This window comes from Leopardus geoffroyi, chromosome B3 (genome assembly GCF_018350155.1).
Source record: "Leopardus geoffroyi isolate Oge1 chromosome B3, O.geoffroyi_Oge1_pat1.0, whole genome shotgun sequence".
NCBI classification, from domain to species: Eukaryota; Metazoa; Chordata; class Mammalia; order Carnivora; family Felidae; genus Leopardus; species Leopardus geoffroyi.
This window is the reverse complement of record NC_059337.1, coordinates 73,808,281-73,834,267: the sequence shown is the minus strand read 5'-3', so window position 1 is coordinate 73,834,267 and position 25,987 is coordinate 73,808,281. Positions and strand designations below refer to the sequence as shown.

Here is a 25,987-nt window from a genome sequence, read left to right as displayed (position 1 = left end):
CAAGCCAGACTCTTAAGGGCGAACTCATCACACTTCCATGAGATAGGTATTATTGTTATCCCCACTTTACAGATTAAGAAAGAGATACACAGAATCAGAGATTTGCCCAAAATCACAGAACTTGTATGGGAGCTGGGGCAGGCCATGACTAGGCCCTAGCCAGTTTGACTGCAGAGCTCTCAGTCTTACTGGGCAGACAAGGACCACTAAGTGAAAGGAAATGTGTAATGTGTAAACATGACCACTTTAGCATGTGGTTGGCATGTATGAGATTTTAAGCATTGGGGAGTAAGTTTTATTCCTAGCTAAAAGCTCTGGTATTACAGATTTGATAATACCAAGCTTTTGGTTAAGTACCCAGGAGCTTGTCTTAGTGTTAAACCTCTGCTGCCACTAGGACACAAAAGGAGCACCTTTGCATTCAACAAAGCAGTATTTTTTAACATCTCCTGAGTGCTTTCTTTGAATGGTTAGAGTCAGCTTCCTATTTCACGTGTAGTCTGGTGAAGATGCCCATGATTAATAGTTTCTGTTTAGTTCCTAAACGCTTCCGGCCCAACAGATATCCTCCCACCCCTGCCCCAGGTAACTGCTGTCTTCAGTTTCTCATCTACTTCAAGCCTTCACCTTGGAGTCCTTGCTCCAAAATGTGGCCTTCGTGCTACAGCTACCCAAGGTCCCCCTTGCCCTGTTTATCCTTTTCCTTTCTGGCTCCAGTGGACCCCGGGGAAGGGTGACCTTATTAAAGACTCTTTGAAACAAAGTTGTCTGTCATCTCTTTAGAGACACCTCTCCCCCTCTCTACTGGTAACTCAAAAAGGAACTATCTCTGCTATCCACTCCTCCCACCATCCCTAGAGAAAGGACAGGTTGGAGTAATAACACGTGGTCATTGCTTGGGGTGAGCAGCTAGCTAGCTGCTATAGTGATTGGATAGTGCCAGTTCTCATCCCACCTCCCTGCCATGAACAGCTGACTGGCTTCTAGGATGTGGGGCGGGGGGAGGTAGACACATAAAAAATTGCTCAGGACCCTCCATTCTGTGTCTCTTTCAACTTTGGCTTTGTTGTCTTCCTTTAATCATTTTTCACTCTCAGCTCTGCTATTTCCCTTCCATCTATTCTCTGGAATCTTCCAAGCAAGCCGCTGTAACTTTGTATGCCCTCTCCACCCAGCCCCCTCCCCCTCCCCCTCCCCCTGGGAAGACAAGGAGAGCGCACCCTCTCCCTGTGGGGATAGGCCTGGGTAGCTGTTGTAACCTGAGAAAAGAAGGAAAAAGGCCAGGCCTATTGAGCCAGCAGTGAGCTCCCTGTGGCCTGCCAGAGGATAAGAACCTTGCTCACTCAGCGCCCTCCCTTTTTTCTTTCCCCTCCCCTGCTGCAGCAGGGCCCTCCCCCATCCGCACACACGGGCTGCTGGGTAAGTGGCAAGATGGCTCCCCTGCATGTCTCCGGCTGATCGCCGCCGCTCCGCCAATACAATAGAGCCAGCCACTACCAGCAGCCTGGCCCTCTTCCTCCTCCTTCTCCAGAGAGACCAATCCAGCCGAACTCGGGGTTTGCCGTGAGGACTTAACGCTTATCTCTTAAAAGCCAGATCTATTTTAGCCTCCCCTCACCACCACCACCACCACCACCACCTCCCCTTCCATTTACCATTTTTTGGATCCCCAGTTGCTGCATCTTGATTTTCTCTCTCTGGATCGGGTGGCTGGGGAGGAGGTGGTGGGCTCTTGGGACAAGGAAGGTGTTGTGGTTTTTTGGTTGTTGTTTTTTTTTTTATAATTTTTTAGGATTTTTTTTCTTTGGTTTTTGTTATTTCTTCCATTCCAGAAAGGGATAAACAGCACTTCCAGGGGGAGAAAAAAAATCATGTTATCAGAAAGCAAAGAAGGGTGAGAGCCTCACATTTCCATGTATCCCTTTACCCCACCACTTTAGCCCACCTCATCTTCCTTCTCTTCCCCATGGCTTTCATTCCGTCTTTCGTTTTGGTTTGTTTTCAATCACTCTGCTTTCCCTCTTTGTCCTTCCTGCCTGATTTCTAATTGGCCGAACTTGCCCTCTCCGTGTGGGAAATAGGTATTTTTGGGATAAGTCTTTTCTTTAGATTTAGGCAGTTGAATCGCGTGTTTCTGTGGGGGCCGGTTAGCTGGGGGCACAGTTCCGATTTTCCCCTCCCCCTTCCCATGCATCCCTCCCTGCCTGCTCTGGGGAGGCTGTTCTGACCTCTGAGTGTCAGTCAGCCCGTTGGGAATGCTGAATTTTCTGGTGGTGGTTATCGGTGGGGGGCTTGGTTTGCCCTCTCCTGAGTCTTAGGCTCCTGCTCATCTTAATTTGGGGGAACCCAAACACTGGGAACCCCAGTGTTTGGTGGTAGTGGGGGTGAGGTTAGAGATAGAAGTTAGGGATGAAAACAGAAAAAGGGGATGGAAAGATAGTTTATCTGAAGTGAATCTCTGGGATTCATTGCCTGAAATGGGAGCTAACTTGTGTGATTCAGAGTGGGGGTAGGGGGATTCAATATTGGGGGGGGCGATACATGGTGTGGGGGGAGGGTGTGTCTTGACTAGGAGGCCTGCTCTCTTTACCTCTTGGAAGTTGGAATGAGGGAGTGGGAGAAACTGGGCGAAAGCCGAATATAAGAACAATTCCTACACCTCTGAGCAGGTAAAAGTGGCCTGATTCTTCTCTGAGCTTTCAAACTCCAACAATTGTAGCTTTTTCTTTTTGGATGACAGAGGGTCCTTGTTGAAGCTTGAACCTTCATCAGCCCTGCTTTCCCTGCAGCCCCCTCCCCCACAATTTCTCCATTCCTGATGTTTCCAGATCCTGTGGGTCAGTAGGTTTTATTAAGCAGTTGATTATAATAAACACAAGGTTGGAATCATTTGCCACAGCCACGGACATTCTTTCTCGTGTTTTTAAGCAGCCAAGCTTTAATTTCTCATGCAATTTTGTTAAAGATGCCTGTGGCTAGGGGATAGGGAGGCCACAGGATTGTGGGCAAATCACAATGACTTTTGAGGGACTGTTTCAGAGAGGGATGTTACTCCTTTCCATATAAGAGTACTCTGGTGAATTACCTAAAAACAGTTGGGAGTCCTGACCTCACTCATCACACCTTTATCCTATCTGAGCAGTGAGTGGATGTGGATGCTACAATCTGTGCTCTTTTCCCAAAGAAAACAGTTTCTCACTTTTCCTGTGGGGGCATGGTCTCTAGTCTGATCTGAAAAGCAGCCCTCCCAACCCCACCCAAGTGATGAGGCATGGGGGTTTCCTGACCCAAAACCTAACGTCTTGCTCTCTCTTCCCCTTGGTTCTTTCCTGCCCTTCCCTCCGTACCTCTCCCCATACTGTCAGTGAGGAGAAGGAGGAAGTGACCATGGACACAAGTGAAAACAGACCTGAAAATGAGGTTCCAGAACCCCCCGTGCCTATTGCAGACCAAGTCAGCAATGATGACCGCCCAGAGGGCAGTGCCGAAGATGAGGAGAAGAAAGAGGTAAATTTCCAAGCCACCTGTTGGGGTGGGCGGGCAGGAACGGGCCTAGGGGAGAGAGTAGACCACTTTGATGATCCCTCTTACACAGTGGGATAGCTTTAAAAAGAAGGGACTAGACAGACTTGGATCAGGATAGGGCCAAGGGAGAATTCGCTGGTTTAGCAAGGGAGACCCCTTGTGATGGGGACAGGGCTCATTGGTTCCCCTTTCCCTGTTGGGGAAGTAGTGTAGTGCAGACTGTTGGAAGTTCATAACGAAAGAAAACGTCAATTAATGGCCCTTTATCTAAGACCCAGGCCCAGCTTTCCCTGCTACCCTCTCAAGCTTCTCCCTGTAGTAACTGTTAGCTTTCCCTCCTTTTTAAAAGCCTGTGGGAGTTCAACGCCATCTAGTGGGCTGTGGTGGTTTCTCAGCTGACCAGCCATGCTGAGGAATTTTTGTTCCTCCTCTGCCCTCTAGTGGTCATATTGCAGAGATATAGCTACTTAAGCCAGCACTTGGGTGAGCCCGGAGGCCCCTTCTCCATTTCTCTGACCCCTCTACTTCCTTTTTTTGGCATATATATTATCTTGTGTCCTGCACCCAATTCAGGGGGTTCCCCCCATCAGAGCCAGCGAAGTCTTCTTGGCTCTTAAAGTAATAGAGAAGGAGTTAGCTGGGTTTGGGAGTGGGTTAACAGGATGGGAGGGACTGTCGTGTGTGTAGCCTTTCTTTGGTGTGTGTTGCGGGGGTGGGGGCCGGTGAAAGTGATTTGATGTGCAGAATATTATTTATTACAAGGTCCTTCTTCCCCGTAAAACTTTGTCCAAGTACCTCATGTACGGTAATCCGCCCGTAAAATAAAACCCTGCCCAACTGGCCAATCGCTGATGCCGCCTCTTCCTCTGGACCCACCCGCTGCTACTGAGCTGCCCAATCAGAGCCGAGTCTGCTATCCAGGTGTCTTGGCCAGAGGGGGGCATGTATATGGGATCCTGTGATGGGCCCCCTTTTGCCTCCCTGCCTTGCTTACATCAGGGGGCCAAGAAGAGCACTGTTCTGGAGAGACTTGTATTGAGAAAGCAAAAAACATTTGGAAAGGGGTGGACTTGCATCATCTCCCTATTTGGGACACCCCAAGAAGAGCTTGTGTCAGTGCTGGGGCGCCTGCCCACATGCCCTTAACCCTTTTGAGGACTGTGGGTTGCCTTGTTTGCTGCAGACTGTTGGGATCCCCATCTAGGGCACCAAGACCTCCTAAAGAGTCAATGTTTGTGATCACAGTGCCATGCTGTAAAATTCCAAGTGGAGGCTCTCGGCTTAAGCTGTGACGACTAGGAACCCTGCAGAGAAGTCTAGGGTTTGAGCCCAGGGATTTAATGCTGATGACAGCCCAGCCATGTATCACCACTTGCTCATCAGAAGGACTTTCCTTTGGTCCCTGTTGTCCATGGTGAAGGGCAGCATGTTGGTTGCTCCGGCTTCTCCTCCATCCCTGGAGGCAGGGCCTCATCCATCCACCTGACTGGAACCACTGTCTCAGCTGGAGTCCCTGAGGAGATGCCACACACAACTCTCAGAAGAAAAGTATTCTGACCTTGCTGCTGAATGTGTGCCAGGTCCTGGGGCTGTCCACCTACTACCCCCAGCCTGCCTTCATCAGAGGCTCCATGATCCCACTCGGTGAGAGGACCCCCTCCCCATTTACAGGCAGAGGAGAAAGGGACTCTGGAGTCATCACCTGGATTCCAAGTATTGGGTGGTGGTATTGCTGCATCTTGCCACTGGTGGACATAGGGTCCTGCCTGCCTGTCACGATAAAAGGCCAGGACTATTCCTGCTACTCACAGGCCATCTCATCAGGGACTGCAAGATGATGCCCCTACAGGGCTGGGACTGATGTCTCTGCCCCCTTTCCCCCCGTACCCCTCGCTGAGCCTGGCCACCACCAGTGAACTGTCTTGACATCATGGAAACTGGGCAGCGTCCCCCCACACGTTTTCCTCCCGCCCCCCCTGCGCCCCTGGGAGGACTCTGGCAGTGCCGTGCTGACCACCACGCCGTGCGCCCACCTTTTTTGCCAACCCAACCCCCCACCAATTGCACAGCGCCTAGCAGGGAGGGCTCATTCTGATTGGACCGGCGGTTGACTAGATACAGTACACAGTGAGGTGCGATTGGCTGAACTGAAGATCCCAGGTGTGAGATGGTACCTGGAACATTTGTCATATTCCTAGTTATTTTCTTCTTTATTTTCTTCTTCTTTTTATTTAATATTTTATTTTAATTATTTTCTTTTTCTTTATTTTTCTGATTTCTTTATTGGATTTATTTATTTGGTTCATGTTTTTCCTGTTTTAATTAAGACCTCTTTTTTTTTTTTTTTTTTTTTTTTTTCTTTCTCACTAACTTACCCATCGAGAGCGGCCCGGCTAGGGGTCAGGCTGGCCCTTAACGGAGACCAAGGAGACTTGGTTAGACGACACAAACGGGGCTGGGGGGTGGATGGGGAAAGGGGATTTCATCAAGAGGGTCCTGCCCTACCCTTTAGAAGGGTGGTAGGTCTTAGTTTTTCCAGAAATAAGCACTGAAATCTCAAAATGCTCTAATCCCCTTTTCTCTCTCTTCCTCTTTTTGCTCTGTCCATAGTCTTTCTCCCACTGAGTGTTTGGGGTAGAAACTTGCTCCAAAGCAGGTTTGGGAGTTTCTAGTCCTTGGCAGAGCCCCTAAGCCTTAAGCCCGGTTGAAAGGAACCAGGAAGGCTCTGCTAGAGCTCTGTACAGTGGTTAGAAAGTCTGAGGCTCCCTGGGGACAATCTGCCCATCATAAAAACCTTTCTGTACCAAAAGCACCTTTAAATTCTTTCTGCTGGCAGTTGACTAGGGAGCCTCATCTCCAGTGAGTCTGGTGCTGCCCTGTAGGGGTGCGGACAGTCTTAACAGTCTGCTGTCCAAGTGACTCACTGCCAGTGTCAATGGGTGTCAGGCTGGACAGTTATTCCAAAGGTGGTTTTCCTTGTTTCCTCATGTTTTCTGAGAGGACTAGATGACCCAGTTCTGGGCATACCTTATTGGGCTTGGTGTCCTCTTGACCCCTAGAGACCATGGAAGAGGGCATGACCAATGCCTTTAAAGGGCTGGGAGGCTCCTGAATTCCTCTTCCAGCTTATTTCTGGTTAAGCTAATACACAGGTGTGGTATGGACTAGATGACTTTTCCCTGCTGTGATGTTTGATTTTATTTTTTTCTCTAACTTGCATTGATTCTGCTTCGTTTTTGCCGTTTGCCGCTTCTGTTTTGGTCTCTGTCTGTCTCTGTGTCTCTCTCTCTCTGTGTCTTTGGAGCCTATGCTAAGACTGCCCCATCTAACCTCCTTCCCCCCTCTCTGTGGGGTGTGTCTCTTTCTCTTTTTTTTTCCCCCTTTTCTTCTCTATACAGAGCTCGCTGCCCAAATCATTCAAGAGGAAGATCTCCGTTGTCTGTAAGTCTAGCCCCAAATCCCTGATAAAGGTCAAAAGTAACCATAAAAATGAGTTTATAGAGAAGTAGGTTCCCATTCTTTCTCCATGGCATTCTTGGGTCACCTCTTCCCATCCCACTCCCTGTACCCAGCAGATTTCCATCTTGGCCATTTTGTAATTCAAAACTTCAGACAATCCCTGTCATTTTTCCTAGGTCACATTTCTTTCTTAACTAATGAGACACACTGCGAGGTGTCTCACCATTTCCTGTTTAGCCCTACATGCATTTCCTTGTCCAGGTATCTGAACCCTCAGAACCAGGAGTAGGTTTGAGGGATTCCCATATAATGCTTATCAGTTTATGTTTTCTTCTGAGAGAGAGTCTTAAGAGTGCTCACACCTCAAACAGTAACATTTTTAACATTTTCCCACCAAGAAGTTCTAAATCCATAAAAGCGTAATAAATCTTTGTAACTTAAATATGAGATCATAGTGTGAAAATGAATGTGAAGCATGATTAGATATGTCACAGTCTTAACTTTACTTAGATATTGGTATCACATAGCCGTGTTTTCTTGTATTCATATGTCCTTCTCAGTCTGCCTTCTCCAGTATGTTAGCTATTTTTGCCACTAAAAGTTTAAACTTCACACCACCCTAGTTACCCATCCCTCATTGCCTTTAGAGATTAGTAGTTGTTATCTGTCAGGAAGTAGCTCCAGTCCTTTTATTGTTCACTCTGAAGCAATGTTTCCCAGTCCCCAAATAAAATTTCCTTAAGTTAACCTTTTACTGAAATTCCAGTCGAAGGCTATCTGTATGTGTTATGGTGTGAACCAGCAGAGGACCTGAGACCATCTAACTGTTGGGTCCTGTTTCTTGGGGACAGCAGCTACCAAGGGGGTGCCAGCTGGAAACAGTGACACAGAGGGGGGCCAGCCTGGTCGGAAGCGGCGTTGGGGAGCCAGCACAGCCACCACACAGAAGAAGCCCTCCATCAGTATCACCACTGAATCACTCAAGGTGAGGTGGGAGGAGCCGGGGAAGGGAGGACGAGACACTTTGAGGTGGGAGTAGACACGGGCCCAGTGTAACGGGGTGGGGGGTATCTGTGTCCCAGAGCCTCATCCCCGACATCAAACCCCTGGCGGGGCAGGAGGCTATTGTGGATCTTCATGCTGATGACTCCCGAATCTCTGAGGATGAGACAGAGCGTAATGGTGACGATGGGACACATGACAAGGGGCTGAAAATATGCCGGACTGTCACCCAGGTAAGGCTTCTGCACCCCAGTGTCGGGAGGGGGCAGTGGACTCAGAGCAGGCAATTAAGGTGGAGTCTTAGAAGGGAAATCTGCCATCTGTGCAGAGGGTTGGGTTAATTGCCCTTTTGGATCAACAGACTACCAAATCTAACCTGTTGTCTGTAATAAAGTCATATTGGAACAAGGCTATGCCAACCCATTTATTCTTATCTCTCTGGCTGCTTAAGTGCTAGAACATCAGCGTTGAATAGTTGCAACAGAAACTGTATTACTCACAAGGCCTAAAAATATTATCTTGCCATATACAGAAAAAATTTGCCCATTCCTGTCTTAATTTTCCTCATGACAGTTGAACCATTAATAATCCCAGGATCTGGTGGAAGAGAACTTAATCTTTCTCCTAGTTGAAAGAGCATGCTAGGTTAAATGTACCACCCCTCTTAGGAACAAGAGGCTGAAAAGAATGTGCCAGTTTGGTGTTTAAGAATTCCTCCATTGTCTGATACTTACAGGTAGTACCTGCCGAAGGCCAAGAGAATGGGCAGAGGGAAGAAGAGGAAGAAGAGAAGGAGCCCGAAGCAGAACCCCCTATACCTCCCCAGGTTTCAGTAGAGGTGGCCTTGCCCCCTCCTGTGGAGCATGAAGTAAAGAAAGGTAGGTGAAGCATGCAGTTCTCTGAATTCCCAGAGCACTTTATTTGGACCTCTTTTAAAGCATTTAATGTTTTCTGCCTTTTATTTTAGTATTTTGCATATCTGTTTTACTTCCGTCCCCTTGTTACTAAGCTGCATGAGAGCTAGGTTAGAGTCTTTCAATCTCCATAATATGGAGCTTCACTTTGCACATTATAGGTGTTCAGCACATTAGGTGGAAGAGTGACTACGTGGTGGAGAATAAGAGAAAAGAAAGACGTATCAGAGGTAAAAGAGCCAGCATTGCTCCCTGCTGAAAACCGTTTGTTTAACTCTTTTTGATAGTGACTTTAGGAGATACCTTAACTCGACGTTCCATTAGCCAGCAAAAGTCTGGAGTTTCCATTACAATAGATGACCCAGTCCGAACTGCTCAGGTGCCCTCCCCGCCCCGGGGCAAGATCAGTAACATCGTCCACATCTCCAATTTGGTGAGTCGGCATTGTTTCCCCACAGCACAACATTGTTCATTGGTTAAGAGTTTGAGCTTTGGGTTCCTGTTTCTTAGCTTCAGCTCCTAGATCTGTCAGTTATTCACTGAGCAACTGAACTTAATCTCTCACAACCAGTTGCCTCACCTGAAAAATAGGGACAAAGTATCAGCCTGTAAGGTTTGTCTGGAGGATTTGTGGAGGGCCTGGCACATAGTATCTCTGTTACCACTCTTCTCGCTTCCCATGCAAGAGAGTTCCTGACCCCTTTGCCCTCACCCAGACTTTGAAGCTGTCCTCCTGTGCCAGAGATTTGGGGAATCTGAATACTAGTTACAGTGTTGTTCTTGCTTTCTTTAAGACTCTGAAACTCCGTTTTTGCTGGCAGGTGCGTCCCTTTACTTTAGGCCAACTAAAGGAATTGTTGGGACGGACAGGAACTCTGGTGGAAGAGGCCTTCTGGATTGACAAGATCAAATCTCACTGCTTTGTAACGGTGAGGAAAGGATGCTGATCCTCTAGGTTGTGGCATAGATTTCCTGCTGTGACTAATGTGGGTGGAATTGAGGGCCCTGTGGCAAGTGGGAGGGATTGAGGCCTGTTGTGACCCTCCACCTTCTCCCTTCCTCCACCAGTACTCAACAGTAGAGGAAGCAGTTGCCACCCGCACAGCTCTACATGGGGTCAAGTGGCCCCAGTCCAACCCCAAATTCCTTTGTGCTGACTATGCTGAGCAAGAGGAGGTAAGAAACCTAGAGAAAGGAAGGAGGGGCAGGGGAGGCCATTATCTGCTAGAAACCAGCTGAGATCCTGGCCAAACCTGCAGTCATTGAGATTCCTTCTCCCTCTTCTCCCTCCCCCTTGGTTCCTTTGGTTGAACCATGGGGCTCCAAAATCTGTATGCCCTGGTACCTGGGCTCCTTCAGTGGGAGTGATATCATCTCCATCCTGACTGTCCTTGTCCCTCCTCTACCCACAGCTGGATTATCACCGGGGCCTCTTGGTGGACCGTCCCTCTGAAACTAAGACAGAGGAGCAGGGGGTACCACGGCCCCTGCACCCCCCGCCCCCACCCCCAGCCCAGCCACCACAGCATCCCCGGGCAGAACAGCGGGAGCAGGAGAGGGCGGTGCGGGAACAGTGGGCAGAGCGGGAACGGGAAATGGAGCGGCGGGAGCGAACTCGATCAGAGCGTGAATGGGATCGGGACAAAGTTCGAGAAGGGCCCCGCTCCCGATCACGGTCCCGTGACCGCCGCCGCAAGGAACGTGCGAAGTCTAAAGAAAAGAAGAGTGAGAAGAAAGGTACTTAGTGGTGGGGGCATACACACCCGTTAGTAGGGGTCCAAATGGGATGGGACACAGGGTCAGAGGCATAAAGTCTGACTTGCTTTCTTCCACTTCAGAGAAAGCTCAGGAGGAACCACCTGCCAAGCTGCTGGATGACCTTTTCCGTAAAACCAAGGCAGCTCCCTGCATCTATTGGCTCCCGCTGACCGACAGCCAGGTGAGTGCTCACCTTCCTGCTCCACTCAGAGTAGCACCCAGTCTTGCCGGCAGTCTGCAGAGTCACATGACTAGAGGGTTGAGTAGGCCCAGGTGTTGGCTTAGGATAGTAAGGGGAAAAACTAAGCATCACAGAAAGAGGTAGTTTTAAGAACCACGTGCCAAGTATGCCACAGAGAAGCCAAACCCAAGAGGGTAAAGGTTGACACAAAGACAGGAACTGGGTTTATATAGTTGTGTCAGCCATGCCTCTTGGAAATTGATTTCGGTTAGCCAAGAAATCCATTTTCTTTTTTAAAAAAAAATTTTTTTTTTAACATTTATTTATTTTTGAGACAGAGAGCATGAACAGTGGAGGGGCGGAGAGAGAGGGAGACACAGAATCTGAAACAGGCTCCAGGCTCCGAGCTGTTAGCACAGAGCCCGACGTGGGGCTCAAACTCACGGACTGTGAGATCATGACCTGAGCCGAAGTCGGACACTTAACCAACCAAGCCACCCAGGCGCCCCAAGAAATCCATTTTCTAGATTCATCCACTTCTCTGCTTTTTTATTTCTAGGACTTTTTTTTTTTTAATTATTTATTTATTTTGGGCACCTGGGTGGCTCGGTTGGTTCCATGTCTGACTTGAGCTCAGGTCATGATGTCACAGTTCAAGAGTTTCAAGCCCCCACATTGGGCTCGCTGCTGTCAGCGCACAGCCCACTTTGGATCCTCTGTCCTCCTCCGCCCCCACCCCTGCCCTGCTTGTGCGCGCGCTCGCTCTCTCTCTCTCTCTCTCTCTCTCTCAAAAATAAAAAAATTAAGAACATTTTTTTTTAATTATCTATTTAAGTGATCCCTACACTCCGTGTGGGGCTCAATCTCACAACCCCAGGATCAAGAGTTGCATGCTCTTCTGACTGAACCAGCCAAGCACCACTAGGATTTTTTGCTTTTTAAATTTAAGTTTCTTAGTGATGGGCCTTTTGGGAATTTGAGGCTGATATTACTCAACTAAACAGAAAAGTGGTTTGTTCACATCTAGGTAGCTAGGGAAATACCAGAGGCCAGGCATGACTGGTGCCACTACCTGTTGTGGGTATAAAAGGTAAAAACTTGAATTAGGACCCCAAGACAAAGAGATGTGATTGCTGACACTTCTTGCTTAACAGCAGAGCTGACAGTGACCCTGAGCTAGGAGGGCAGGGTCCAGATGCAGATAGACAAAGCGGGACTGGCATGAACAGGGCCAAGATGCCTATTCTCTACATTTGCTGCCTGCTGCAGATTGTTCAGAAGGAGGCAGAGCGGGCTGAACGGGCCAAGGAGCGGGAGAAGCGGCGAAAGGAGCAAGAGGAGGAAGAGCAAAAGGAGCGGGAGAAGGAAGCAGAGCGGGAAAGGAACCGACAGCTGGAGCGGGAGAAGCGTCGAGAGCACAGCAGAGAGAGGGACAGGGAAAGAGAGAGGGAAAGGGAGCGTGACAGGGGTGATAGAGATCGGGATAGGGAGAGGGACCGGGAGCGAGGCAGGGAGAGGGACCGCAGAGACACCAAGCGCCACAGCAGGAGCCGGAGTCGGAGCACACCTGTGCGGGACCGGGGCGGGCGCCGCTAGCTGGGAAAACTTGAGAGGGAGAGCTGCAGGCATCAGCCACCCTGCCCTGGGGGGTTCGAGGCCACAGAGGGATAGGTACAATCTCTACCACCCTATAACCAGGGGTCTTTCACATCTTTTACCCAGTGCTGAAGTATGGCTGCCACCTGTCCCCACATACCAAATGGAGTAGTGGCCATCTTTCCCCCCCAAAGCCCCACCCCCATAACCTATCTCTTGGGAGTTCGCCCTCTTCTCCCTCTCATTTCCCATGATAAATCTGAGAGGGAAGAGCTAGGTTAGGGAGGGAGGTGGTTGGCCCAGAGGCGGGGAACAGCCAGGAGCCCCACACCTCTTTCAGTTTTCCTCCATCCTGCTCACCACCTCCTTTGGGTACTCACACCCCCATCTTGGGAACAGCCGGGGCCAGGACTGGGTCACCTATGAGCTGAATCAGCATCTCCTCCTGAGTCCCAGGGCCCCTGCAGTTCCCAGTCTCTTCTGTCCTGCAGTCCTTGCCTCTTGCCCACCGGTTCCACTTTATATCCACCTTTTCCTTTTGTTCAATTTTTATTTTTATTTTTTTTATTATTAAATGATGTGGTCTATGGAAAATAATAAAAATCTGACTTAGTTTTAACTAGTGTGTGTTACTGGCCTTCCTTGGGCAGGGCGTGGGGGAGAGCCAAATTGAGTTGAAGAGGACTGGTAGCATGGAAGCACCACTGTTTGCACTCCCTACACTTGTTCAGGAAGCCTGCTGCTTCCTGGAGCAGGGAATTCCCGCCCTCCATCTCTGCCTTGGCTGTAACCACGTCGCCACAGAGGATCTAACTCACTGGAGGGCAGAGAGGGGAAGACCCCTGCCAAGAGGAGTGTTGGTTGGAGGGTTGAGGTTCCCAGTCCTTCCTGTGGTGTAGGCTTTTGGTCACCTGCTCGCCTCCTTCAAGGCGCCTCCCACGGCTGCCGCCAGGGGGCGGCAGCCACTCGCTCAATGGGAACCTGTAAAGGAGCTTCCCAAAAAGGCTCCACTCCCCACCTCCGTCCCCTCCCGCTGCTGGCGTGCCTCGGGCCCTCACCTGTTCCCTGGGCTCAGCCCGCGGTCTCCCTGGACCCTTCTGCCGGGCTTAAGCGCTGCCCCAGTCGGCCCTCTCAGGTGCCACGCACCGGCCCCCCAAATGCCGCCGCCTTGTGGCCGGGGATTACAGCCGCCCAGAGGCCGCCCCGGGAGCTGGAGCCGGGCCTCTCCGCAGCGGGCTCCTAATTCCCCGCCTCACCACACGCTCGCCCTTCGCCCGGCTGCGGGCGGTGTGCGGGGGCCGCTCGGCGCTCCCGGCTTCACCCTCTTCGCCAGCCGTTGGAAGGCGGCCTGGCGCCGGGGCCTGGACGACCTCCCGCCCGAGTGGCCCGCCGGGCGCTGCGGGCCCGGCCCGGGAGGGGCGCTGCATCTGTATGCGCCCGGCGGCCCGGCAGCGCCGCCCCCGCCCCCGCCGCGCGGGCCCGGGCTGGCCGGGGAGGGTCGGAGGCTGGGCTCTCTCCCGCGCGCCGCGGAGCCGCCTCGCTCCTCCGCAGGCGGAGCCTCCTTCCCCCGCCCCCTCCGTCTCGCTCCCTTGTTCTCGCCGGGGCCGCTCAGACCTGCAGCGGAGCCGCGGCGCCCGCTCCGATCCGCTCGGGGCTGCGCCCCCGGGACCCGGCGACGGGGGCGGGCGGGGACGCTCCCCGCCGGCCTGGGCCCCTCGGCACTGCCAGGTAAGGGCGCCTGCCCCGGAGCCCGGGGTCGACAACCCGCGGAGGGGCAGCAGGGGGCCCGCAGCCTGCGGGTGTCTTCAGAGCGGTGCGCTCCGCGGCTGGGAGCCCACTGCCCGCTCCCGTCTCCCGCGCTCTACCTCTTTCCCTTCTTCCCTCGCACCTACTCTCCCTCCTTTCCCCATTTTCCTCTCCCTCGATTTCTCTTCATCCTGCCTTCTCTCTGCCTGTTTGCCTCCTCCGCCTCTTCCCTCTCCCTCTTGCCCTGTCTTTCTCCATCTCCTCTTCCTCTTTGCCTTTTCCTTCCCCTACCTTTCCTTTCCTTTCTCTTTGCCTTTTCCTGCTCTCCTTTCCTTTCCCCGTCCCTTCCCTTTCGCCTCCTCTTCCCTTCCCGCTATCCTGTTTCCCACTCCTCCAGCCCTTCCTCTCTCCTCGTCCCGCCTCCCGCTCTGGTCCCCCGGCTTCCCTCCGGCTTCCCTCTTCAGCTTCCCTCTTCCCTCGGGGGGCAAAGGACTGGCAGGTGTGTATCTGCTCTGGGGATGGAGGGGTGGCAGCCACAGCTACCTGAGGGATGCCCCCCAGGAGGAGAGGGAGGAGACAGCAGTGGGAAGGGTCCTCTCTCCAGCTCCCTTCCCGAAGCCCCTCCTGGTCACCCCCTCTCCCAGACTGAAGTTCTCCAGGCCCGGCCTGACCCCCTGTAGCTGAGGGCTGCCCCTGTCTGCCCATCACACACAGAAAGCCCCTCTGCCCCCCTCCCAACCATTCCCAAGCCTGTTACCTATGACTCCTCTCTGCCTATCACACATCCAGGCTGCCTCCTTTGATCTCTTTCCTTGTGTCTCTTGCTGCCATTCTGTCTCAGTCTGTGCCGGACAGTGCCTGAGTCTGGGTCTCACCCTCAGTAACGTTGTATCTGTACTCTCTGCTCTCCCTTCCCAGCCTCCTGGCCCTGGCCCCCAACTCTACCCCCTCTTCTTTCAGGGCCGGCCCTCCACTCTGGAGTCCCCCTTCAAGGACTTCAGCTGGCAGTATGAGCTGGGGGCAGGTTCTGGAGAGGTGGGGTTCTCCGTGAAAGAGGGACTTTCACAGGCTCGCAACCCTGTCTTCGGCTGCACTCCTTGTCATTGCTCAGCCTGACCCTAGACACCCTGATACCACACCTCCATAAGTCCCAGCCTCTGGATTTTAAGCCCTTTCTCTGGTAGTCCCCATCTCCTCCAACCCCCTGGCTGCATGCCCAACCTGGGAGAACAGGAGCCACATTTAGGGTTCTAAACCCTTCCGGCATCCCCTCTCCTGTTTTCTTCCCCAGCTTCTCGACTCAGAGTTGACTGGCCAGAGATTTATCAGCTTGTAGGGCTGGAGGTGAATACAGGCAGAGCCTGGGTGGAGAGAAGGATCAGACTGTCTGCTCTGTCTCAGTCTGGGTTCTGGGCAGTGGGATGTCTGGTTCCTTGGAGGTCTGATCTTCAGCATCTAACTTTGGTTGCGGGGTGGGGAGAGTTAAGGGTTTCTTTGACCCTGAACAACTACCTGTCCTACAGGTGTGGATCCATGGGGTAGCTCCAACGCATCTGCCCCTCTGCCCCGGCCAGCTCATGCCTCAGTACCCAGGGACAGTGAACAGAGCCCCGGCTGGAGCCCAAACATGTGGGGTCTGGTGAGGCTCCTCCTGGCCTGGCTGGGTGGCTGGGGCTGCATGGGGCGCCTGGCAGCCCCAGCCCGGGCCTGGGCAGGGTCCCGGGGGGGCCCAGGACCAGTACTGCTACGGAACCGAAGGAGCTGGGTGTGGAACCAGTTCTTTGTCATTGAGGAATATGCCGGTCCAGAGCCCGTCCTTATTGGTAAGGTAAGGATCAGCCCTTCCCATGTCTACCTTGACTCTTGAGGCCCTTGGGCCCTGCCCTGCAACTTCATCACTTCTACAATGACCTTGGTCCCTCAGGACTCCCAACGCTCCACCCAGTCATAGACTTAGACTCTTTAACCTTCTGTCCCTATGCTTGGAACCCGCTGCCATTTTTCCCTGACCCCTACAGCTGCACTCGGATGTGGACAGGGGCGAGGGCCGCACCAAGTACCTGCTGACCGGGGAGGGGGCAGGCACTGTATTTGTGATTGATGAGGCCACAGGCAATATCCATGTCACCAAGAGCCTGGACCGAGAGGAGAAGGCACAGTACGTGCTGCTTGCCCAAGCCGTGGACCGAGCCTCAAACCGGCCTCTGGAGCCCCCTTCAGAGTTTATCATCAAGGTGCAAGACATCAACGACAATCCACCTATCTTTCCCCTCGGGCCCTACCACGCCACAGTGCCCGAGATGTCCAATGTTGGTGAGTACCCCAACTCTAACCATCCCAGGGTCCGTCTCCTGGAGCACCCTCACCTCTCCTTCCCGCATTGCCGTCATGTCTGGGTCCCCCTCATCTGCTGTTCCTTCCCACCTGGCCCTGCCCCTGCTGAGTGGGGGTGCCGGGACGCCCCACAGGGACGTCAGTGATCCAGGTGACGGCTCACGATGCCGATGACCCCAGCTACGGGAACAGCGCCAAGCTGGTGTACACCGTGCTGGATGGACTGCCTTTCTTCTCTGTCGACCCCCAGACTGGTGAGAATAGGGCTCAGGAACCTGGGGGGGCAGCCATGGGAACAGGCACCCCCTGACCCCTCGTCTCTCCCCAGGAGTGGTGCGGACCGCCATCCCCAACATGGACCGGGAGACACAGGAGGAGTTCTTGGTGGTGATTCAGGCCAAGGACATGGGCGGCCACATGGGGGGGCTGTCGGGCAGCACTACAGTGACAGTCACCCTCAGCGATGTCAACGACAACCCCCCCAAGTTCCCTCAAAGTAAGGGGCCAGTGCTGCCACCTGACCCATCCTTTGACCGCCCCACCCCCTACGGCCTCTGGAGAAGTCTTCTCTCCCGCCCCTCCCTTAGCCAGCCCCCAGGAGAAGGAAGTGCTGGGGGAGGGAGGAGGGCCGGGACCCCTCTAAGAATGTTTCCTCTCCATCCACACCCAAGGCCTGTACCAGTTCTCTGTGGTGGAGACTGCTGGGCCAGGCACCCTAGTGGGCCGTCTGCGGGCCCAGGACCCAGACCTGGGGGACAACGCCCTCATGGCATACAGCATCCTGGACGGAGAGGGGTCCGAGGCCTTCAGCATCAGCACAGACTCCCAGGGTCGAGATGGGCTTCTCACCGTCCGCAAGGTTAGTCTCCTGTCTGCTAACGCTTGCAGACTCACTCGTGCATGCCTCCTGCTCCATGAGGCACCCCTCTAACTGGTCTACAACAGACTCGGGACCACCGTTGGAGCTTAGGGATCATGGTCATCTAGTCCTCTTTCAGATGAGGGACTGGGGCCCAGCAAGGGGGAATGACTGGCTCAGGACTTTTTATGTAGCCAGTCTGTGGTGGAGCTGGAGGCACACCTAGAGTTACGGACTAAGTCATCTGTCTCACTCTGACCACCTCGGCCACTGCCTCTCAGGTGCCCACCTCTCCTGTCAGGTGGGCTGAGCACTGGTTGCATGGAGAGGGGACGTTTCTCTCACCTCCTGGGAGCTTGGGCCTGCCCTGGTTTCCATGTGCCTCAGTCACTCCCCGTCCCCTCCCCATAGCCCCTAGACTTTGAGACCCGGCGCTCCTATTCCTTCCGTGTGGAGGCCACCAACACCCTCATCGACCCAGCTTACCTGCGGCGAGGGCCCTTCAAGGACGTGGCCTCGGTACGCGTGGCTGTGCAGGATGCCCCAGAGCCCCCTGCCTTCACCCAGGCTGCCTATCACCTGGCAGTGCCTGAGAACAAAGCTCCCGGGACGCTGGTGGGCCAGGTCTCAGCCTCTGACCTGGATTCCCCAGCCAGCCCAATCAGGTGAGCTGGGGTGTGGGCAGGAGAAGGGCCGGGACTCAGGGAAGGAGCTCAGCAGCAGGCTATTCCCACTGAGGATGGGTCCCCTTCATGGAAAAATCACACTCACCTCCTGGCAGGGGTCTCCCACTCTGCGGGGCTGGGGGCCAGGGGAGGGCTGGAGGACCTGGCTAATAACCACTCTCCAATTCCACCCATCCCTCTGAGAGGATAACAGTGGCACCTCCCAGTGGCGGTGCAAGCAAATGCAATCTCTTGCGAGGAGCTTGGTGGATGGGTGATGGCTACCACTATTGCTTCACATTTTACCAAGCGCTTGACCACATTCAATTCTCACGACAGCCCCGTGAAGTAGGCATGATCGTCACCCGTTGTTTTAGAGACGAGGCCCCGAGAACTTAAGTTAGTTGCCCAAGGTTACATCGCCAGAGTTGGGATCCAAATCCGGATTTGTCTGCCTTGAGAAGAGCCACTCTTCCCACCTCTGGGCATCCCTGTCACAGGAATGAGGGAGGTGCTGGAGTCATTGCCATTTTGTGGTTAAGTAAGGAGAGGTTGAACGATTCACCCAAGGTCACACAGCTGGTCTCAGGCAAAGCAAAGCTGAAACACAGGTCCCTGGGTCCCCAAAACAGAGCCCAGAAGTCTGACAGATCATATCTACCCCTTTTCCACCTCTTCCTCTCCCAACCCCATGAAACCCAGTCCCCCTGAGTCTTAGGACAGGTGTTTAATGTTTATGACTTCCCCAAATGATTTGTTTTTTAAGGGGACCCTAATGTGAATCATGGCTCTGGGTACACGGGGCAGGCTCAGCCCAGACGAGCTCGGGCCCTCTGCCCAGAAGAGCCAAGAGGCCCAGCAAGGCAAACAGAAGGGAGGGAGGGGTAGCAGCCAGCTCCGGCCCTGCCCCAGATCAGCCCCCAGCTCCACTCCATCTTCCCCAGATACTCCATCCTCCCCCACTCGGATCCAGAGCGCTGCTTCTCTATCGAGCCCGAAGACGGCACCATCCGCACGGTGGTGCCCCTGGACCGCGAGACTCGTGTCTGGCACAACCTCACAGTGTTGGCCACAGAGCTTGGTGAGGAGCCCTGGGCCCCCAGGAGAGGGGAAAGCAGCAGCCTCCTGGCAGAGGAGCTGTCCCTGAGCAGGGGGAGTTGGGGGGGGGGGGGAGGGGCAGTCACTGCCACCACTCCTCACTGTGTGCAGCACTGGGTCCCCAGCCTGGATCATCACCACAAGCAGGCCTTCTGGTCTCTGAGGCTGGGCTGGCCTGGGCACAGTGGGTCTGCCTGCACATTCCCCTGACTTTAAATTCACTCCCATGCCTGACTTTCCCCAACTGGGAAACAAACCTAACCTCAGCTTCTAACCCCTAACAAACCCCAACTTGCACCTTGGCAGACCCTGCCCTTCCCACTGTCTGCTGCAGGCTGAAAAGCCAGGGTTCAGGGAAGGGCTGGGTCCCTCCTCTGGGGGCTGATTGGGGGGGCCCCAGAAGCCCCTCTCAGGGAAGCCCCGCAGAGAGCCCTCAAGGTAGAGGAGAGGGCCCAGCTCCTGCCCCTGTCAGCCACCAGTCACCAGCAGCATGGGTTGACTACCTCTGGGCAGCCATGGCCACCGGAGATAGGAAGACCTCCTTCCCCTTTGTGAACCCCCCCTTCTCACCCCTGTTCACGCCCCAGGGTCTCCTACATTTTCTCTCTGTGTCCTGTCTGTGGGAGTTGTAACTGTGTGCACAGATGTTTGTACGTGTCAGTGAAGAACTATATAGTATTTGTATGTGTGAGTGTGTACTTACATGTGTGCATAATTCTGTGTGTGTGAAAATACACACACGTATTTGTGTGTATATGTAGTTGAGTATAGAATATTTGTGCATATGTGTAATTTGATGTATATGATAATAGGTACAAGTGGCCATTTATATATATCGTTTTGCATGTGTGAGTGTTTGCGGACAGGTAATTTATTACTTATTGTGTATCAGGCACTGTTCTAAGTACCAAATGTGAACAAATTAATGTAATCACCACTACAACTTTATGTGGGAGGTATGATTAGTTCCCCATTTGAAAATAAGGAAACTCAGGCAGAGAGAAATTAAGTAACTTCCCAAGGTCACACAGACATTAAGTGGAAGAGCCATCAGACCCAGTCAGGCTGCAGAATCAGAGCAGTTATCTTCTCTCGGTGTAGAATTTTCTGTGTATGGGCTTATGTTTATGCCCATGCCGCTGTGTGTTACATAGAAGTGCTTGTGTATCTGTCCGTGGGAATGCCCCTGCGTGTTTACATAGTGTGTTTGTAGTTACCTGTGTATACGTAGCCATGTGTGTGTGTGTGAGTGTGTGTGTGTGTGCGCGCGTGTGCACGCGCATGCTCCCCTCCCTGCCTTCTCACCCTCCCACCAAATCCTGCTCTGCAACGAACCCCAATATCAAGTAGCAGGCCCCGAGTCTTGACTGCAGAGAAGGAATGGAGCCCCAAACCCTTGGCTGGGGAGCCCACTCAGCCTCTCTTGCCCAGGCTGGGACCTTAGCCCCTTCACCAGGGCTAGCCAGCTCTCTCCCCACCTGGGGAAGGACTAAAGAATGTGGGAGGCTCAACCAGGAGAGGTGAGCACCAGGGTGGGCAGGGGTACCTGTTTTCCATTCTCTCTTGGATGGCATTGGCAGTGAGGAGCAAGGCAGGGCAATGATGAAGCCACCTGATAAAGGGATGCATGAAGAAGGGGGCCTGTGTCTAGCTCTGGTACCCAGGCTGGCCTGGCTCCCCAAGGCCAGCTCTAAGTGATACTCATTGCTATACCATGGCCTCCCGGACCTCTGATGGGGTGTGTGTGTGTGTGTGTGTGTGCGCGCATGCGCGCGCGTGTGTCTGTCTCTGTCCCATGCACGCTGTGTATGAAAATGCATTCTCTTGACCCGGGGGGCTGGTGACACTGTATTCACTGTGTATATCCAACATCCACTTCGTGTGTGTTGTATTTGCTTTAAATGCTGAGTGTACATCGAATATATGGTATGAATGTGTTTATTTCATGACTATTGTATGTGTGCATCCTGTATGCACTTTGTGTCTACCTTTCATTCACGGTGCATGTGCCCTGCATGTGGGTTATTGTATGTATGTATTGTGGGTGCTTCCCTCCTGCCAAATGTGTGTGCTGCATTGCACATATCTTGGCTACCACGGGAATGTTGTGTGCACTTGGTGTTGCTCCTTTCATTTCACAACGCTGTTTCTCACTTGCATATTGCGTGCATTTCTCGTGTGTTGCACGTGCATGCTGTGTGCTGCATGTGGCATCCATGCCCGTGCACCCTGTGTGCTGTGTGTAAACTGTGGCGTGTGTGTGTGTGTGGGGTGTATGTGTTCGTGTTCTGGCTTCAGACAGCTCCGCACAGGCCTCCCGTGTGCAAGTGGCCATCCAGACCTTGGATGAGAATGACAACGCCCCCCAGCTGGCCGAGCCCTACGACACCTTTGTGTGTGATTCTGCAGCCCCTGGCCAGGTGAGCTGCTAAGGCAGCAGGGTTGGGACCTCAAGACCTCCAGCTGCCCACTCCATACAAGGCCTCTCTTCTTCCTCCCAGCTGATTCAGGTCATCCGGGCTCTGGACAGAGATGAAGTTGGCAACAGTAGCCGTGTCTCCCTTCAAGGGCCTCTGGGCCCTGATGCCAACTTCACTGTCCGAGACAACCGAGGTGGGTAGCCTTCTACCACTGTGCCTGTGCCTGTCTCCCTGCTCTTCTCTTCCTCTGCCACCCCCTAGCCCAGTTGGCCTGACTCCTGACCCACATATCTGGGCCCTCCACTCAACAGAAAGTGGATGGGGATTTGCACGTTTTTGCTCTTTGCAAACCTTCCCCATCGGAAGCTGTCTCCGTGGGTCGCACCCACCCTACAGGGGAGGTGTCCCCAGAGATAGCCAACACCTTCCCTCTCCCACAGATGGCTCTGCCAGCCTGCTGCTGCCCTCTCGTCCTGCTCCGCCCCGCCAGGCACCCTATCTGGTTCCCATAGAGCTGTGGGACTGGGGACAGCCAGCTATGAGCAGCACTGCCACAGTGACTGTCAGCGTGTGCCGCTGCCGTCCTGATGGCTCTGTGGCGTCCTGCCGGCCCGAGGCGCAGCTCTCCCCCGCTGGGCTCAGCACTGGGGCCCTGCTTGCCATCATCACCTGCGTGGGCACCTTGCTTGGTGAGTCAGGCCACCGTGGGACATAGATGTGGGGTCCAAGGCTGCAGGGGGTATAGAGAGGAGCCAGATCCCTGGACACAGGGAAATCCACCCTAGGGCATGAAGGAAGCATCATGCCTGGATTTTCCCACTGCCTCATGTGTCCAAGAGAAAAGCTCTGGCCTCATTTCCCTGACATACCAATCCGCAATGACAGCAACAAGCCATAAAAACTGTTTATTGAACCCTGACTCTGGACCACCTGTGGTGCCCAGCACATCACTCGTGCTATTTCCTTTCATCCTTTGAACAGCTCTAAGAGGTAAATTTGTTTTCCCTGTTTTCCACACAAACCCTCTAAAGGATCACAGAGGTTCAGAGAAGCCAAGCAACTTCTCACAGTCACACAGCTAGTGAGGGGTGAAGTCAGGACTCAAACGAGGTTTGCCAGATGTCAGACCAAGGTCTTGCCACCCCTAGGCCACACTGTCTCCTCTGTCTCCCAACCTGCCTGCGGTTCAGAACGGAACCAGGCGCCCTGTTCCGGGCCCTGCGGGCTCAGCGCCCTGTGTGCGCCTCTCCCCCAGCGCTGGTGGTGCTCTTTGTGGCCCTGCGGCGGCAGAAGCAGGAAGCGCTGATGGTGCTGGAGGAGGAGGACGTCCGCGAGAACATCATCACCTACGATGACGAGGGCGGCGGCGAAGAGGACACCGAGGCCTTCGACATCAGCGCACTGCAGAACCCCGACGGGGCGGGCCCACCGAACCCAGGCCCTCCAGCGCGCCGCGACGTGCTGCCCCGGGCCCGGGCGCCACGCCAGCCCAGGCCCCCCGGCCCCTCTGACGTGGCCCAGCTCCTGGCGCTGCGGCTCCGCGAGGCGGACGATGACCCCAGCGTGCCGCCCTACGATTCGGTGCAGGTGTACGGCTACGAGGGCCGGGGCTCCTCCTGCGGCTCCCTCAGCTCCCTGGGCTCTGGCAGCGAAGCGGGGGGCGCCTCCGGCCCCACCGAACCACTGGACGACTGGGGGCCGCTCTTCCGCACCCTGGCTGAGCTGTACGGGGCCAAGGAGCCCCCGGCCCCCTGAGAGCCGGCCCTGGCCCTGCCCGCCGCGGTGGGGCAGCCCGCACAGGCCCTCTGAGTGAGCTCCCCCGGGGTCCAGGCAGGCGGCAGCAGCCCAGGGGCCCCCAGGCCTCCTTTCCTCCCTGTGTCCCGCCTCCCAGCTTCCCCAGGGCAACCTCCTTCTTACCTCCCTCCTCCTGAGTCTGTGTGTCTCCCTCCAGGGATCTCTGTCTCTTTCTGTAACGCTCTCCTGTCTGGGTCTGGATTGTGTGGCTCGACTCTGAATCTCTCTGTTCTTTCACTGTGATTCCACTCTCTCTGTGACTCTGTTTTTGTCTCCTGGATTCTAAATCTCTCTCACACACTCTCTCTGTCTCCCTTGCCCACATACATGCTCTGTGTCTCTCTCCTGCCCACATCTGCCTGCATTCTCTCTGGGTCCCTGTGACTGGCTTTTTGGTTTTTTCTGTTGACCATCCCAAAAGCAAGAGAAACTTCCAGCCACTGCTGCCCACCCTCCTGCAGGGGATGTTCGGCCCCAGGTCAGTGTCCCTAGATGATGGGCCTGGGGGCACAGGGATGGCCTGAAGCCCTCCTCCACTCACCGCCTCGACCCCGGGCTCTCCTGTCTTTACAGACCTGCCCGCATGGTTCCATCCATCACTCATGGCCTCATCCTGGCTCCACTGGCCTCCAGCAGAGAGAGGGTGCCAGCCCACCTCCCAGGGCGAGAGCTCCAGCACACCCCACTCCCGCCATGGCCGCCTCCCTGGAGCTCTGCCCAGCTGTTGGCCTGCCTTGGGCATCCCAGCTCTGGGCATTGTCTTGCATGCTTCCCAGGCCCCAGGGGGAGGGGAGGGAAGGAAAGAAAAGAGGGAGGCAGCTGGGGAAGGGGAAAAAGGGAGGAAGGGGAGAGGCCTCCATCTCTAATTTCATAATAAACAAACACTTTATTTTCTAAAGCTGGAGCCCTGTTTTCAGTTCCACATGCAGGTTTCTGTGCAGAGCTTCACTGTGCCATAGGGTGGGAGGAGAGGCCTAGCCCATCCCCTCTGGCTCACTCTCCTCTCTCCTTTGGGGGGCAGTCCCCTTCAAGCCCCTCTAGCCTGAGGAGGGTTTGAGTTGATTCCATTCAGGAAGTAAGTACCCCCACTCCCACTGCCAACTCCCCTGTTTCCTGTTGGTCTCAAAATGTCCAAGGGAACTAAGAGGGATTGGCCAGAGGGGAGAGTGGAAAGGAGAAGGGGGGGGTGGGGGTGAGAGCTATTGGGAAGAATAGAGGAGAGATGAAAGGAGGGAAAGAGTGGTTTTCAAACCAGGGAAAAAATGTGGCTGGGGGGCAGCAGAGGGGGGCAAGCCAGTCCTCCTGTGGCCTGCCTGTGGCGCCCGTCAGGAGAGGGTGGCTGGGGTGAGACCGCCGGTCACATTGATTCTGGGCCCGGCCCCAACTTCAATTCTCCCTGGTCCTCATCTTACTCTCCATGGAACACAAAGGAGGAGGAAGAGGGACCAGGGAAGTGAGCTATTGAGGGGCCAACTGACCAAATCAAAGTCATTTGGGGTGGGAGCTAAGCAGAGGGCCATCATTTCTCACTGTGCACTCCCTGAGCAGACAAGGGAGTTCCTAGCTCCAGTCAGGGCTCCTGGAGATTCGAGTAGATGGGTCAGGACAGGTCCTTGTGACCCTCCCCTCCAAGTGTAGGCTGCTGGCCATCGGAGGAAACCACTCCAATGAAGATGCCTTCTCTCACAACTTTTTTTTTTTTTTTAAGTTTATTCATTTATTTTTAGAGGGAGAGAGAGCATGAGCAGGGGAGGGCAGAGGGAGAGAGAGAGAATCCCAACCAAGCTCCACGCTGTCAGCACAGAGCCCTACTCGGGGTTCAAACTATGAACTGTGAGATCATGACTTGAGCTGAAATCAAGAGTCAGACGCTTAACCGACTGAGTCACCCAGGTGCCCCTCAACACCTCTCATGCTGCTTGGTTAGGGCAACTAGGTGGTAGGAGAACAGGACCCCTGCCCCCAGGGCTGGATTTGTCATTTGCTGCGCTGAAGGGTGGACCCAGACTGACTGGCCAAAGGCCTGTGCCAGAGCAGGCTGGCTGTCTCTGAAGGAGACGATTAAGAGGCAGCACCCCAAGCACGGTGTCGGAGGGACAGGGTTTTCCAGTTCAGGGCAGGATGGGCAAGCTCTCTGTCCCTTTGGTCTCACCCCGACATCTGCATCAAGCCTTCAGGAATAAGTGGAGAAAAAGGACAGACTTGTGGGCCGTTCCTTGGTGGTAAAGGGTGCACTGAGGTGGGACACGGGCCTTTACCTGCTCTCCTGGTCCACCCCGATTCCATTAAACTTAGAAGAAAAAACAGGGCACAGGGAAGCAGGTCTGTCAGCAAGACCTCTGGGTGCATCTCTGGTCTCAAATACCTCACCATCTCGAAGGATAGAACTTATCAAAGGGAGTGAAGAGGGGCAGGACCGTGGAAGGAAAGAAGGGAGAGAAGGGGCAAGGTGATGGGAGAAGGAGACACCAGAAGAAGGGTCTCCCCTCCTATTCTGCCTTCTCTAGCTGGGTTCAGTCCTTCCCCAGTTTATGCGGAGGGGAGGGGCGCAGAGCATCCCAGGGGAGTGAGACGCAGGCAGTTTTTGAGCCTTGGCTGGGCTCCGGCGGCCCCACCCCCACCCCCCCTCCCGAGCT

General features: G+C 54.1%; 2 protein-coding genes across 20 annotated transcripts in view; both read left to right on the top strand.

Moving 5' to 3' along the window:
- ACIN1 (apoptotic chromatin condensation inducer 1) overlaps positions 1-13,054 on the top strand; it is a 34,577-nt gene extending 21,523 nt beyond the window's left edge. For 4 of the 17 annotated variants that reach the window (XM_045450387.1, XM_045450383.1, XM_045450394.1 and 1 more), the window contains 11 exons: positions 3,366-3,507; positions 6,924-6,966; positions 7,836-7,969; positions 8,067-8,219; positions 8,723-8,864; positions 9,188-9,333; positions 9,722-9,829; positions 9,969-10,076; positions 10,313-10,637; positions 10,739-10,839; positions 12,109-13,054. In XM_045450387.1, the coding sequence (XP_045306343.1) occupies positions 3,366-3,507; positions 6,924-6,966; positions 7,836-7,969; positions 8,067-8,219; positions 8,723-8,864; positions 9,188-9,333; positions 9,722-9,829; positions 9,969-10,076; positions 10,313-10,637; positions 10,739-10,839; positions 12,109-12,435 (1,729 nt within the window). In that variant the 3' untranslated portion in view covers positions 12,436-13,054. Of the gene's footprint in view, positions 1-1,281; positions 1,564-3,365; positions 3,508-6,923; positions 6,967-7,835; positions 7,970-8,066; positions 8,220-8,722; positions 8,865-9,187; positions 9,334-9,721; positions 9,830-9,968; positions 10,077-10,312; positions 10,638-10,738; positions 10,840-12,108 lie in introns of those variants that run through there. The other 13 variants (XM_045450395.1, XM_045450388.1, XM_045450392.1 and 10 more) reach the window with 5 other exon arrangements.
- Positions 13,055-13,889: 835 nt separating this feature from the next.
- CDH24 (cadherin 24) lies at positions 13,890-24,244 on the top strand. 3 transcript variants are annotated; one of them, XM_045450403.1, is made up of 14 exons: positions 14,060-14,163; positions 15,142-15,216; positions 15,705-16,009; positions 16,200-16,494; positions 16,650-16,769; positions 16,844-17,011; positions 17,187-17,374; positions 17,786-18,039; positions 18,984-19,120; positions 21,436-21,557; positions 21,639-21,750; positions 21,998-22,246; positions 22,813-23,829; positions 23,925-24,244. In XM_045450403.1, exons 3-13 carry the CDS (start codon positions 15,809-15,811, stop codon positions 23,310-23,312), a joined length of 2,346 nt encoding a protein of 781 aa, XP_045306359.1. In that variant the 5' UTR covers positions 14,060-14,163; positions 15,142-15,216; positions 15,705-15,808; the 3' UTR covers positions 23,313-23,829; positions 23,925-24,244. The 3 variants fall into 3 exon arrangements, with proteins under 3 accessions (XP_045306358.1, XP_045306357.1, XP_045306359.1); XM_045450402.1 differs by lacking the exon at positions 15,142-15,216 and having other exon boundaries at positions 13,890-14,163; positions 16,314-16,494; XM_045450401.1 differs by lacking the exon at positions 15,142-15,216 and having other exon boundaries at positions 13,893-14,163.
- The last annotated feature ends 1,743 nt before the right edge of the window (positions 24,245-25,987 follow it).